The 14,986-nt window shown below is 46.3% G+C and overlaps 1 protein-coding gene across 2 annotated transcripts in view; it reads left to right on the plus strand.

The window, feature by feature from the left end:
* Positions 1 to 9,849: 9,849 nt before the first annotated feature.
* Positions 9,850 to 14,986, plus strand: part of ADAM12 (ADAM metallopeptidase domain 12) — a gene marked incomplete at both ends in the record, with an annotated part of 190,480 nt that continues 185,343 nt past the window's right edge. For both annotated transcript variants that reach the window (XM_082486654.1, XM_082486655.1), the window contains one exon: positions 9,850 to 9,967. In XM_082486654.1, the coding sequence (XP_082342780.1) occupies positions 9,850 to 9,967 (118 nt within the window). The remainder of the gene's footprint in view (positions 9,968 to 14,986) is intronic.

Consider the following 14,986-nt stretch of genomic DNA (forward strand, 5'->3'; position numbering starts at 1 on the left):
TTGAGAGATCCCAACCCCAGCTGAGACCATTCCCAATCTGCAGGCTTCTGAGTAAAAGGCGATTAGAAAGCAGAGGCACAAACTAAGACGCAGGGACACCTGAGCATAAAACCCGATTCAGATAAAAGAAGATACTGAAAGTCTTTCAAAAATAGTGTAGGTAGAGAAGCTCAATGTATGTATGAAAATATTTATTAAGCTTTGATTTAAATATGCATCTACTAATACTGCAATCGTGAAAATCCTTGCCCCAAATCCGTATTTGGAGAGAGGAGCCTGTGTTGCTCGTTGAGTGGTGCTAAGTCTGCCCATTGACAGCCGCGTAGTAGTGTGCCGGGCTCTGGAAGTGAAACTTCTCTCCCAGTTGAACTACCTGGAGGTGTTTTGGGAGGTGTTATGATTTTTTTTCTGTCTTGCAATATCTGTTTAGCTATGACAAAACTGTTGAAAGGAACACGTCATGGGAAAACGCATTTCTATGTTGAAAATAAAAAGCATCCTCTTTTTTTATGTCCAGCATCTTACTTTTCCTAATTCTCCTTGGCTCCGCACCAGAGCTGTAGGAGACAGAATTACTTAATATCCGTTTTAGATGACCCACAGAATAAGAAAATGAGGTGTATCATCTCCCTACCAGCTGCAGAGTGATTAAAAAAAAATAAAAAAAAAAAAAAAAGAGAAGAAACCCCACAAATGTGCTCATGGTACACACAATTATATAAAACTAGTAAATTGGAAAAGTGCAATGAACTGTTCGAGGTTTGTGTTGCACAGATAGGAATATGTAAAAGAGCCCCTATTGCAGAAATTTGTTGAGGGTTTTTTTTGGGAAACTGGTCACAATGATGTATTTTTAGATTTCATGTTTTAAATACTTTTACCTTCTACAGTATCTGACAGTGACTAGACTTTAGTTAATATATAATCATAGGAAGATCCTTATGCAAACACTTATTCCCTGTAGGCTGCTCCGTGGTTCTGGAATTACTGCAGGTCTGCATCTGGCTTCAGAAATTACCAGTAGAAAATGGCAAAGACCCTTACTGGAAACCATTTTAGCTTCATCTTCTCGCTCAGACCATCTGTTAATACAGCGTTTGATGTGCGCTTGCAGCTCTTGAAGCTGTGCTTGAAGAATGGGAAGACTTCCATTTTTATTTCACATTTCTGTGCTTTTATAGAACTTTTTGTTCCCTGAAGTTGGCGAGCGCTTTGTATCCCCTTCTGGGGTGATGTGGGGAAAGTTAATAAAGATTGTGACCAAGGGGTGGCCATGGGAACGGCGTCTGGTCTGAACTTGGACTTATCAGAAGATTACCTGATAATGGTGTCTGAGAGAAAGGTCCCTCGGCAATCATTTTAATGAATTGTAATATATAACCGTGGCCAGGGAGTTTAAAAAAAAACCCAAACATATTCAGGGCAGAAGTCATTTTTTGTAACTGGGTTGTCCTCCGAAATTGTGTCACCGCAGAAGGCGGCAGGGAAAGAGGCTGGAGACGGACGTGTGCCATGATTTGGGGCAGAAATGATGAGGAAAGGACAACGCTCTTCTCCACGGGTAAATAACAGGCTGGATGCACGGCGCGGCCGCCGGAGGACTGCCCGGTCAGGGCTGCTGGACGCATTGCCCTCAACGGCAATAACGCAGAGTATTTTGAATAATCCCCCAATGACAACGGTGTGGGTCTTCAACGCTATTGCAGCGATGGCAGGGAAAGGGAATTACCGCTGTATTCTACACTGCCAATTTATAGCGAAATAAACCACTGCTCAAATATTATGCCCACATTAGTTCTTCGTGACTAATGTTGTTACAATGAATACCAGAGGAATTAGTAATGAATACCCACTTACTGTAAAGTGTCGCCAAATATACACTTAATTTGTAATGCTACTGGGAGCCCATATATAATTTTTGTGTTTGTTACTATGTAAGAATACAACTTTGAGGGCTCATTGGTCTAAATTTAATTATGTAATGGCATAAGTTAAACTACATGAAAGATATATAATTATGGGCTGACTGTTCTATCTAATACCATTAGCTGATGTTACAAAACCAACATTTTACTTCTGTTTGGTTTAGTTTTGAGAGGTTTCACTTGCTGTGTTTGTGACCCAATGCAAATGAAAGTTTTGCAACAGAATCTAACAATCGGAAAACGCCTATAATAAAAGAGGCTCTGTTTCACTCTTCCTTTCATGAATAAGACCTGATTGATTTCACTCTCCCATGATGTATACCACAGTACTGTTTATGCTTTCTTTCAATTTTCCCATTAGGAATATTTATTTTTCTTTAAAAACACCCCAAAATATGGTGTCCTCCTAATTTACTGTCCCAGCATTTATGATGATGGATGTTGCATTGTTTTGTGGTTCGCAGAGAGCTAGACAGGAATGTTAAAAATATATGACTTCATAATTTGTAGTCTGAGTTGAATACAGTCCTCTTGTGAGACATGTAAAAATTTGTGGGTTTTTTTCTTTCTTTTGTTTTCAGGGAGACAGTGAAATTGGTAGCAACAGATCAAAGCACTTATTCTCAATGCCTGGTCTGAAGTCAGAAAAACATATTCACTGGGTTATTTGTTGTATTTAAAGGGTTTTTAGCATAGGAAACCTTCCTGCCATGCTCTCAGGACTGTCCTGTCTGATATAAGAATCCTGCTGGAGAGTCGTCACTTGGCAGAACTGAGTACTGAAATTAGCAGGAAAGTTTAAAATTATGTTTCTTCCACCACGGGAAAATAAGGATCTTTTCAGGTGGTCTGAAAAATAAGGAGCTACTCAGGTCCTCAGAGGGAGGGTATAGGACGTCCAGAATACAGGCCCAAATTCCCCTGGTTTGGACATTTTCAGGATTTTTGAGTAGCAGGCTGTCAGGCAGAAAATCCTTGGTGCTTCTTGCTACGTGGGGGAATTTCACTCTCACCACGGTAAACAGGGGTTGACCAACAGCAGAGCACCAAATGGGAAGAGAGCACAACATCATCATCATTATTATTATTATTATTATTATTATTATTATTATTATTATTATTATTCTGCAGAATATTAATTCCTGCCTGGAAGCAGTCACCAGGCTGGTGTGCCACTGCTCCTCGCCGCGCACTGCAAGGGACGGCGGGGGTCATCGCTTACTGCAATAGGTTTGAGTGAGAAAATGGCAGCACCGGCACAAAAAGCGGAGGTTTAGGGCTGTGCAGGCATGCTGAAGATTGCTTATTTAGTTATCATTTATGAAGATAAGTATTTGGTTCATGTGTTACTCAAACAGAAGGAAGGTTAGCTTGCGTGTTTTTTTTCCTCTTCCTGGAGAAAGGCTGGAAGAGGAAAATGTCAATGGCTAATTCGGGGTGGGGTGAAGCCGGCAGCTGAGCCCTCCTCCATTCCCCGGGATGCTGAGGTTGTTGGGTCAGGGTGCTGGGGGCCACGGGGGTGCCCCACGGCAGGGAGGGTGCCCCAAGGTGGGGAGGATGCTCCAGGGGATGCTCAGCTGCCGGTGGTGGCTGTGCTGGTGGAAAGTTCTGTGTTCGCATGACCGAGGATTTATGCTACAGGAAAAGAATGTAACTAGGGACCGTGTGAGGTTTGGGTTTGTGTGTTTTAACTGCCGAAGAATTTCGGGGGTTGCTGTTGTTGTTGTGAAGGTCCTGTATCCTTGGAGCGGTGGGTTTCTTTGTTTGCTCTTGCTTGAGCTCCTCTTGGCTTTTTCACCCTTGGCCCTGTTACAGCAGCCTGCAACAGTCATCCTGTCCTTTCCCCGTGAAGCGGTACATAGGGCTTAATCAGCATTAGGGCAGAGCTTCCTCCCCTGCTTTGTCAGAGAAAAGGAGCCTTTTTCCAAAATGGTGTTGCAGTGGAGGGGCGGGATGAACTGGGCGGAGCAGGCAGGGGGAGAGGAATGTGATGAGCGCGTACCACTCGCCATCAGCCCTGCTATCCTTCTTCAAGGCAGAAATGACGCTGGCAGGCAGTGTTCTCCAAACGCGGCTTAATGGAAGGGGCTCGCGCCCCCACATTATGTTTTACCCCTGAGACAGACTAAGAATACTGCATCTCATTTATTATATGTATAAATAACTTCAGGACGGCTGAGTCAATTCTACTTATACGTGAATATAATGTCATAAAGCTCTATCATTCATACAAGGCAGGGGTTGGTTTAGTTTCTTCTCTATCAAGAAAAAAAAAAAAAGGTACCTACAAACATTTCGGTTTTGGGGTTCTGCGATCCATGACAAGATGGTAAACACGAGAGGTAATGGGTACAAGTTACTCCTGGGGAGATTCCAATTGGACCCAAGTGGAAAATTTTTCACAATGAGAACAATCAGCCATGGGAATAATCTCCCCGGGGAAGTGGTGGATTCCCCAACACTGGACGCTCTTAGGATCCAGCTGGGCAGGGTGCTGGGCATCTTGTCCAGACCGTGCTTGTGCCAAGAAAGGTTGCACCAGATGATCCTTGAGGTGCCTTCCAACTGCTATTCTATGATTCTACGAAAATTAATTCCGTATTATGTCCTGTCAATCAGCTGTAACAGTTCAAGGTTCTTTACAAGGGCTGCGTTACTTCAGACAGCTCACAGGGGCGTCTCGGGAAGAAACAGCCTCCACCCAACAAAACCCCAACTTTACGAGCGTGTCCCTGGCATGTGTGCAAGGAGGGAGCAACCGAGTAAACCCTTGGTTCTCAAAGTCAGGAGGAGCCTATCCCTGGGATTACACTGCGCTTTATCGAAACTCTTGGGGCACCAGCTGGGCACGGGGGTCCATCGGCTCGGGCCGACAGGCGGTCCACGGCCTCGCGGCCGGCGGAGGGGAGACGCCAGGTCTGGCGGCAGCAAGGCGCCGGCTGGTTTGCCCCCTGCTCCCTGCTCCCAGCTGCACCGCCAAATTCAGCGCCTCGAGGCAGAAATGCCAGATAAACGCTGCCTTACGGTACCTGTAGGACAGGAAGAGAAGAAGGTCAGGTCGTAAGCGAAGCAGGGAGCTGCAAGGGGAGTGGAGGAGAAGGTGGGAATGTGTTTATGGATAGCAGAAAGGTAAGATTGCCGCCGGTGCATTGCGTTTCAGGGGCTGAACGACTTGGTCCGGACTCGCTGTGTTAAAGACACGGAGGACGGAAACTTGCCCTGGTAGACGCGGAAACCTATAGAATGCAACTCCTCTCGAGTATGCGCAGTAAACAATATTTACAGCCAGTATTTCGTTTCAGCGTGCAGAGCTGACGGGTGCTATTCTGGGGACCATGCTATTTTATGTCTGAACGTTGTGACAGAGGTCTGCAGCAAAGCTCGGTGGCTAAAGGTCACGCTGCGTTATGCTGTATCTGTGCCTGTTAATTATAGGGGACTGTAATCTGCCACAGGCAGTCACAATTCAGCTGGATCTTGGTTTTGCAGCGAGTTCACGAAGTGAGGGAGGACTGGAGACACCAAGTCTCAGCAGCTGGCTAGGGGACGAACAGATTTCAAAGGGAAAAGCTTTTTTGTTTTGTTTTGTTTACTCTAAGAAGCAAAAACTTCAGCCTGGGGGCCCCAAAACTGTAGATCCCTGTGGCTAAGCCCAGACAAGTCTCCACGCATTTTGGCACATATGGGAATAAAAGGGTTTGGATTTCTGGGGATTTCTGGATTTCGAGGCTGTGATTACAGCGAGGTTTCCTGGATATCCAAACGGAGGTGGCGGCTGATGTGGGAAGATGTGAGAGCAGGTTAACGGAGGTGCTTTCTCCCCACCAGAACCTCTTTTCTTGACATTGTTGAACTATCTGAGGTGGTTTATCCCCTCTTTGTTTAACTCAGGCTGCAGTACAGGGGCGCAATTCCTGCTCTAGCAGAGAAAGGTAGCAGACATAGCTTGCTTTTTCTTTTTTGCTCTTTTTCTTTTTTTTTTCTTTTTTTTTTTTCTTTTCTTTAATACTCCATACCCTATAGCATACCATAACCCATCTCTCAAGTGCTGTATAGTTTGTTACAGTGCCTTCCATCTAGTGTCACGAAAGCGTACAGCATCATAGTCTGGAGGTTTTAGACTTACAGACTTAATATATGTTCTCTCCACTCCTTTTTTTTTTTTTTTAATGTTGTTTCCATCAGTCACTAATTCCTTCTCAAAACTCCTCCTTTAACCAAAGGAAAATAGTGTAAGTCGATGTTTTCCTTAGTGCATCCTCCTCCTTTCCGGTCTGTACTAACCCGTGTGTCATGCCTGTTTCCAGGTAAGTTATTCCACACTGCTCTCTTCCGTATCGCTCTCTTCTGAATTGACCTTTTCAGTGCCATGTGAACTAAAGCTCCTGCACGAATTAGTAATTTGATAACCAGGGCCCAAGCCAACTGCCTGTATTGTCATACAGTCAAACATTAACTGTTAAAACCCACGAGTGCTCTTTACGTCAAATTAGTGTCATATGTAAGTGCAAACTGAAAGTTAAGCTACTTCGACTTGTCCTATCCAAGTGACACGGTGACCCGAGCCAGAGGCAGGTATGAGAGCCGGAGAGGAAAGGATGCGTAGCTGCAGCCCTGCTCGGTGAATGACAAGAGGTGAGGATTAATGCAGGACACGCTCCCGAGCACCCTGTGAGCGTCACCAGCTCTCACAGCACCCAGCTGACAGAGGCGGGTTAGATGTTTCCGAACCGCTTGGCGGGGAAGTGGGGGCCGTGCAGTTGAAAGACATGCCCGAAGAGGTGTCCCGATAGGATCTCGGAGATCTTTGTCGCGCTCTTTGGTCTTTGCTCTCGCCACAGGTGACCCGCAGCCGCAGGGGGAGATGTTTCCTCCCCACATCTCAAAGTACGGAGATGCTACAGCAGCGGGGTCCGTGCCCTGGAGGTTGTAGCTGGCGGCCGGCTTGATTTCCCTGCAGAGCGGAGGCTGAGGCTTGGAGGAGGCAGCAAACCAAGCTACCAGCGCATGCCACCCTCTGTCTGTGGCAATCGAGAAGAAAAAGCCGTGTGTTAGGTTTCAATAAAGAGCAAAAAGACTATTTAGCTGTTCATATGCTGTTGCTATTGCAGGGCAGCCCTGAACCAGCATAGAGTGGAGCGCGGGCTTTGGAAAGAACAGCCACTCGTGCTTGAAGCAGAGAAAAACTAAATACATAGAGCAAGGGAGAGGAGGAGGACAAAAATGGGGGGGCGGGGGGAGGGGGGGGGCATAAAGAACCAGTAGCAAAAGATACAAAGGTAAAGAAAAACCTCAGAAGCAGTGAGACACCCCCACACAACCCCCCCCCAACACACACCCCTTCCCCTGACGGTGTTAAAGAACAAAGCTGGGAAGGAAGGAAGGAAGGAAGGATGGATGGATGGGTGGATGGGTGGATGGATGGGTGGAGAGCCATCCATCGCTTGCGGGAATAACCTGGAGAATGGGGATTGTGGCCCCCTTTGAAGCCGCCACACCAACCGGGATGCAATTTTCTTTTCCTGCAGGGAAACTCAGCCTTGTTCTTCTGAAGCGGATAAACCAAACCTCGTAAAACTAATTGTGGGAGGTGGTTTGACATGAGAAATTAAAAGTCGAGGTTTGGCCTCCCTTATGCACGCAGCAGTGAAGCCGGGGCACGTCAGATTGACTTTCCTTGTCCTTGACTATTCTTTTTTCACAAAAGAGTTTTGAAACTGCTGTGAAATTGTACTGTTGTTCTCCAGAGCCGGGGTAACTGCAGTTCAGTAGCGTTCCTTCATGGATGCCGTTAATAAAATATTTGGAACTCTTTTGTGATAAACTATCAATTTATCTATCAACTTCAAGACCGTAAAATTAGTGTGGTAAAATGCAGGTGTTCCTTTCTGGTTAAGTTTTGGGGGAGGAGGAGGATTTCTGATAACATCTACTTCGTTTATGCTAGTGACTGACCAAGATATAATTGGCTCCGCATTCTCTGTTAGCAAATATTGTTACTCAAAATAAAAATATTACCATTTAAGTGAAAAGTCATGTGGGATTACCAAAACTCTATTTAAAAGTCTTTAGTTCCCTTTGACTGCTGTTTTTTTTTTAATGGGGAAAATACCTTCAAAGAATAAAAATATCTACCTGGCTTTTATGGTGGCCTTCCACAAAGGAATCGTCGGGTTTAATATTAATATTTTTAACAAATGTGCTGTCTGGAGCATGTATGTCCTTAATGAGGTAGTCAATACAGTTCATTAGGTTATATTTTAAGGGGTGAAATGTTGCTGACTTTAGCTGTTAAAATGTAATTGATAATGGGTGAGTAGGGAAAATTTAGCCTTTGGGTATTTAAAGCTATACATAGGATAATCCTCGACTGCTCGCAAGGATAGGTGTTTCCTGGGAAGGGGCACGATGAAGAAAATGTGTGCTGCTGAGGTGAGACTTGAGGGGTAGATGTAGTTCAAAATACGCAGCAACTGGGTCTATGGGTCTCATTTTGGGCAGAGGGGGAAGGGGAGAAAATGTACTTTTGAACTCAGTGCCGTGAAGCGAGCACGATGCCGGGATCCGGCTTGGGAATGGCAGCATTTTGCACCCATTGAGTTCTTGCTGGTTCACTTATCCTCTGAGCTGGGGAAAGGCATAGTCCGGATCCCTGTGAAGAGTTACCAGCCTCTGCTCCACAACAGGCACAAATCCGTGGTTCCAAAATAATTTTTTTTTAAGTGGAATTGCACAGCTGTTGTGCCTCCTGACACACAGACCCATATTAGGCCAGTTTTGCCAACTGTTCCATGCACAAGGAACATGGGGCCAATCTGCAGAATTAAGTATCCATGTCCAAAGAGTGAGATTTGGGAAGAATTTTAATAAATTAAAAATAAATCCACAGAATAAAATTCTGTGAGGGTTTATAGGATTAGGTTCTTTCTTTCTACTGCGCTACAGCATCCTGCGCGACACGTGGGCGTTATATGTATTTTGGTGGTACGTTAAGGAATAGATAATCTGTATTTAGTTATTATCCCAGACAGTCAGTAATAGTCATTTGAATGAGGAAGACTTTAAAAAATGCATCTGGCAACTCTGTGGTTGTGTTGGCTGTTTTTTTGTTGTTGTTGTTTTTTGGTTTTTTTTTTTTTTAAAAAAAAAAAAAAACAAACACAATATAAAATAAGTTGGAGGCACCAGAAACAACTCCGAAATAATTATGAAACCAATAAATAATCTCCAAGCTCTAACGTATGCAGATGGTTTTCCAGAGGAAGCAGCCAGGGCTGTGTGTGCAGCAGAAAGGGGGAAACCTTGGCAGATGGGGGGGGAGGGGGGGGAAGAGAGGGGCCGGGGGACCCCAGAGCCCTCCCCCCGCCCGGAGCCGCGGGGTGCTGCCTGCGCGGCGGCGGGCGTTAGGACCCGGCGGAGCGGTGGCCTCGGAGCTCATTTGTTTCCGTGGTAATGAGCGCGGTGAGCGCAAGCCAGCGCGGACGGGCTGCTCATTCATTGCAACGGTCAACAGAGTTTTCCTTGCCAAAAAAAAAAAAAAAAAAAAAAAAAAAAATTAAAAAGAAAGAAAAAGGAGAAGAGAAAAGAGAAAAAGGAGAAAAGAGAAAAATGGGAAAGAAAAAAGAAAATAAAAAAAAGAAAAAGCCTCAAAACAAAACAAAAAGAAAAAAACACCCAAACCTCCAAACCTCTTTAAAAAGAAAAAAAAAAAAAAACACTTTTTTTTTTTTTTTTTTTTTTTTTTTTCTCCCTAAGAAAGCAGAGCCCAGCTCATCAGCAGGAGCAGGAGGGGTTTTGGAGTTAACTGCATGCAGGAAATCTCTCACATCCTGAGTCCCAGCTCGCTCCTCTCTGTAACTGTATATTATGGTGCTGCTCTCCAGCCCCAGCTGATGAAAGTTTGTCTCCCTCAGTCTGGGCTAAGATGTCAAAGCGTCTCCATGCAGAGCGGCAGCGCTTCCCTCCTCCGCACCCCCCAGCCCACGTTTCCATGCTGCTGCTGAGCCTCAGCTGGCTCTTTTTAGCATCACCCAGAGCTCAAGGTAAGTTGATATAACTATATATCTGTATTTATTTTTTTTTTTAATTTTCCTGAAATACTCCCTCACCTTATGCTCCGTTTTTAAGGGGACAAGCAACACAGAAATAACTTTTAACAAAGCACATCCAGCTGCGCGAAAGCTCCCGGAGCAGATTTTGCGCCCCCCCCCGCCTCTCTCCCCCTCACCGCGTACGCGGTGAGGGGGAGAGAGGCGGGGGGGGTCGAAGAAGATCCCCGGGTGATGGGGGTGCCCTGCAGGTTCAGTTATCCCTTAAGGGTCCCCTGCAAACAGCAGGGGTTGGGGCTGAATTCAGGATTTGAGAGTATTTTCGGAGTTCCGACTCTTGTTTCCAGCCGGGAAGAATTGCCTGGGGAAAAAAAAAAAAAAAAAAAAGAAAAAGAAAAAAAAAACCAACCCAAATCCTGATGGGAAAAGCATCCTCTCTGGGTAAAAGTTTACTGGTCGCTACATTCATTCAAAGCGAGCGCAAGTCAGGGATCGGTGGCTTCGGTTTTAGAGATTTTTTGAGAGTACTGGCTCTGTGCCTTCCACGTTGCAGATGGGGGGGGAAAAGCCTAGAAAAAGTGAATTGTCTCTTTGTACGGTTTGTCTGGGGCTTATTCGGGAATCACCGGAGGGCCCAGGCCCTGTCCTCTTCATTAAGCAGCAGCTGACAATGCATATTTTATGGGAGAGAGGAAGGGAGATCCCCTTGTGTAAATATATGTAACAGCGCTGAAGAGCGCGTGTGTCCCTACGTGTTACTACAAACTCTTGTCTCGGGTCCTTTCTTCCTTGTAACTTTAAACTTTGTAAATGTTTGCTTGTCTCCAAATTTATGCGCAGCGACTTTCCCTGGGATTTTGGCTCTGGACTCGCTAAGAGAAAGCTAGAGAGATGCTTTACGGTGTTAGCCCAGCACATGGGGCTCCTAGGGTACACAGAGCGAGTCGTTGCGTTTAATCGAGCAGCGAGGACTTATGTTAATGAATTAACAGGAGTTGAAGCTTTGCTTTGCCTTTGTGAGGGGTCTTAATTTCTCTTCCTCAGCATTTGCCTTTACACCAAATCAGCATATCAGGGTTAAAGGCTGCAGCGATTCCCAGGGAGATGAGGAGAAATGGGTCCCCAGCTCCCTGCGGTTCTTCCCTTTGCATGGGGGGGGGTGGGGGGGGTTGTTTGGGTCACGGCAGCCTGTAGCCCTTCTCTGAGCGTGGAACCCCCCGTGGCTGCCCAGGGCCCTCCGGGGCGGGGGGGGGTGGGGGGTGGGGGGTGGGGGGGGCTCCGGGTGGAGGGGAGGGTGCGCTAGGACAGAGGGTAAACTTGACTACACACCCAGGAGAGTTTGAGGTAAGATGCTTCAAGTGTTCGCATCTGGCAGAAATGAAGAAATAAACATACCCCAAGGTAGTTGTCCCCCCAATAAACTAAGAGGGCAAACGGTAGGTGACTTAGACCTAGCAGACAGATGAGAGAGCGGAATGGCAAGTCGGGGGTGGGAATTCTGCTGCCTGTGGTTTGGGATCCCTTAAGAGCCAAGCGGAAGCTCTAAGGTTACGTTTGCGCTGATGAATTAAGCTCTCTGTAAAGTTCGTGTCCGCCGCTCGTCTTTACCACCCGCACCTTTAGGTGTCTGAGCCCGAGCAGCAGCGGTGCATGCTGACCCTTGCAGCTCAGCTGGATTTTAGGTTCGCCTTGCTACATCTCCTCCTCTTCTTTCTGCGGCACGGCCATAACTCGCCCCGCGAGCATCCTCTCCTTTAATTCCTTTTTTATCCCGTGGAAGCAGAGAACAGCTTTAGCTTTGCCAGAGCATGTGCTGCTTTCTTGGTCAGGGAGGTGCTGAAAGTTGCAGCCGCGTGCTTCTAGCCCCGGCGAAGCTGCCCGGTGACGAAAAGTCCTCTTAGCTGTGCTGGCACGCGTCTCCACCGGGCGGTCCGGAGCTTTGCAACTTCTACCTCTGCTGGCTTCTACCTCGGCGCCTGCTCTGGGCCCGGCGTTAGGGATCTGAGGTGCTGCCAGGCCAGCCGCATTTTTACATAAACGCACGCTTAGTGATGGAGACAGAATTTTAAGTTACGATACGTCTTGAAAACCGGTTTTGAAATGTGGCAAGAGACACGCGTACCGCCGGACTGCCCTAGTGGCAAGTCTAATATTAACCAGAAATTATCAGGTTATGAGCTAGGCAAGTCAAAAGTAGCTTTGCCGCTCACTTTTGGTTTCCTTTCCAGTTCGTATGGTTTTACAGTCGCCTTTTCCAGTTTTCAGTACTGCTCGCTCTTGGTTGCTGCCGAAAGGACCTCCTGGACAACAAGAAAAACTAACTGAAGTGTCGGCCTCAACAAAGCAAAATTAGCTTTGCTGTCCCGGTGGAGGATAATGCCTAGTAGGATGAGGTCTAATCTTATAGATTTAGTCAAATGCCTTAAAGCCTGTATCTGTGTAAGCCTTTTGCAGAGTCAAGGCCTTCCTGTATCTGCAGGGCAGACGGTGGATAAAGGTAAACTCCAAATTAGCATGTGTGTGGAAACTCTTAAATCTCTTTTGGGTATTAGGTGCTAGCTGGAAGAACAGCGGAGAAATGAAAATCCTAAAATCGCGGTCGAAAATTCCTTGCCTTCAATTAAAATAACTTTCTGTCAGATTTAATTTTTGTTGCTGATTGCAACTGCATTGGCTGTAATGGAAATAAATTACAGAAGACGAAATCTTCCCTCGTCTCCCGCTTTAAAACTGATCTCTCCAACACGCTCTGTGTTTGAGAGCTCACTTTCAAATACTCTCCTCTTTCAAACTGTTCCAGCATTTGTGGCAGATATTTATGGTCTGCGTATAATCACCTTCTTGTCTGACGATTATCCCTATCAGGTCCCCCGCAGATAGCCTGGCGTGAGCTGTCACTGTCCGTGGGGCTCCACAGATCCATGCCAAAATACACCAGCTGAGGATATTATGCCCACTCTTCAAATCATGTTCGCATCGTTAACTCTCCTGCTGGCCGGGGAGCCCCCGGGTTGTTCGCTGGTGTTTTGTCGGGCTTCTCATCTCTTGCTTTCCTTGAGATTTTTGGAAAGGTCGCCATGCGGCCACAAAGAGCGTCCCTGAACGAATGATGGACAGGCTGCGTTTGGGGCGGCTTTTCATCCCGCTCTGACGCCGTGTGAGTGGCGGAGCAGGGCTGTATTTATCTGTTACTCCACTCAGGTTGTCAGCTGCCACCCGTGCTACTCATCATGACATTCTGTTCTAAAAAAGGCTGAATTCACCTAAAGGCTTATTTGGTCCTCCACCCCGCCTTGTTCAGACCTCGCGTATCCTAACCCCGACAGGTTTAGCACGCGCGGTCCCTGTGCTTCGAACGTATCTCGCGTTGCCAGTGCAAATTGCCCAAGGAGTCCAGCTGGGCTTTGTCTTATCAGCGTTCATGCGCATCCTTTGCACTCGGGCGTCGCGTGTGGCTGGCGAGCAGCGAGCCGCCTTTGCCAGGCGGGCAGCAGGATGCGGCCGGCACGGGGGGACCGCGCCGCCGCGGGTCCAGCCCGGCTTCTGCCGGGGGATGCTGCCAAACCTCCTGTCTGAGAACCTGAACTGCATGTTTGGGGGCTGCTGGGGTGGGCTTTGGGCCTGGCTTGTGCTGTGAGGGTTGGAAAGCGAGGAGGGACGTTCCCAGGGTGTTTGTAATTGGGTCTGAAATACTGTTAACGTTTATGCGGCCAGGCTCTGCTACACCGGCGGGCTCCCCCCAGCTCTGCGTCTCACGCAGCGTCCCGTCCTGCGTAGGTTGCCAGGCCCTTCACGCTATTCGTATCGGGTTTTGTTTGTGTGGTTTTTTTTTTATTTAATCCCTTTTTCTGATGTCTTTTTTTCCTCTACAAGTCCTTATGTTTTACTCTACGCGGCCTCAGACTCCGCTCTTCGTGTTGCACGCACGTTGTACTTGCATTTCAAGTAGCTTTTCAGATTACTCCTAGGAGAAAAGCACATCATCGCCAAAATTCTATAGTACTAAAGGCCTAAATCACACCTGGAGATGCTTCTCGTAGGCCCCGCTGAGTGTCCAGGGCAAATATGTGACAAACAAAATTAAAAATCCATGGCTTGAGTAAATGCGTTAGAGGGTTGCAGCTGAGTCTTGATAGGACAGTGCAGTCCAAAAGGACAAACCCTTTTGCTCCTCACTAACACAGAGTGCTTCAGTTGCATTAAATTTGTACCCTTTATCAAAAGGATCGCGCTGACTGAGAAAAGGTATTGTTTCTTAGGAGACCCCTGCTCCGGGATGTCGACCAATTTCTTTTTAGCATCACGTAGAAGTTTGAGACTGTGTTGAAGTCGAGTGTGATGTTGGCATCCGTGCTTCAGAAAGTGACTTGATCAACTGGGTCATCTAATCAGAAATGCTGACTCCTCTGTTAAATCACTTCACGTTGTTCCATTAATTTTTTACACCCTGTATAAATGAGGTTGCTGCTTGCCGTGACTTGGAGCTCGGATGAGAAATATTTGGTTAGCTTGGGGGCGGGGGGGTGTCCATTCGCAAGGTCAACAGGATGTAACCATTGATTCGATGAACACATTCTTTCTTGTCCAAAATATATAATCTAATAAGGCAAGAAGTGAAATGTTTCATGGCCCGTTAACCATGCTGGATAATACACAGCAAAGCATAAAATGCTGGATGCAGAATTTGGCAGAAAAGACTCTTTAACTAGTTTATTCTGAGATATTTGTTAAGAGGAACTGTGTCAGTCCCCATAAATTTAGTCTAATGGTATATGTCAGATGCACTAAGTGGAAAAACTTCTTCTACAGTGGTGAAAGTTTGTTGTTTTCTCGCTTCTAGTTAATATTTTCTAATTCTGAATATAGCCGATTGAGTAAGAGAAATAAACCTCAGGAATTACTGCTTACCTTTGAATATTAGGATATGAACTTCACTGAATCCAAGTGTTTATGGGATTTTGTTTTGATATAGTCATGTATAAAAAAGAAATGAATTAAAGTCTGGACTTTGTC

This window comes from Vanellus vanellus, assembly GCF_965231255.1.
Source record: "Vanellus vanellus genome assembly, chromosome: 7".
NCBI lineage: Eukaryota > Metazoa > Chordata > Aves > Charadriiformes > Charadriidae > Vanellus > Vanellus vanellus.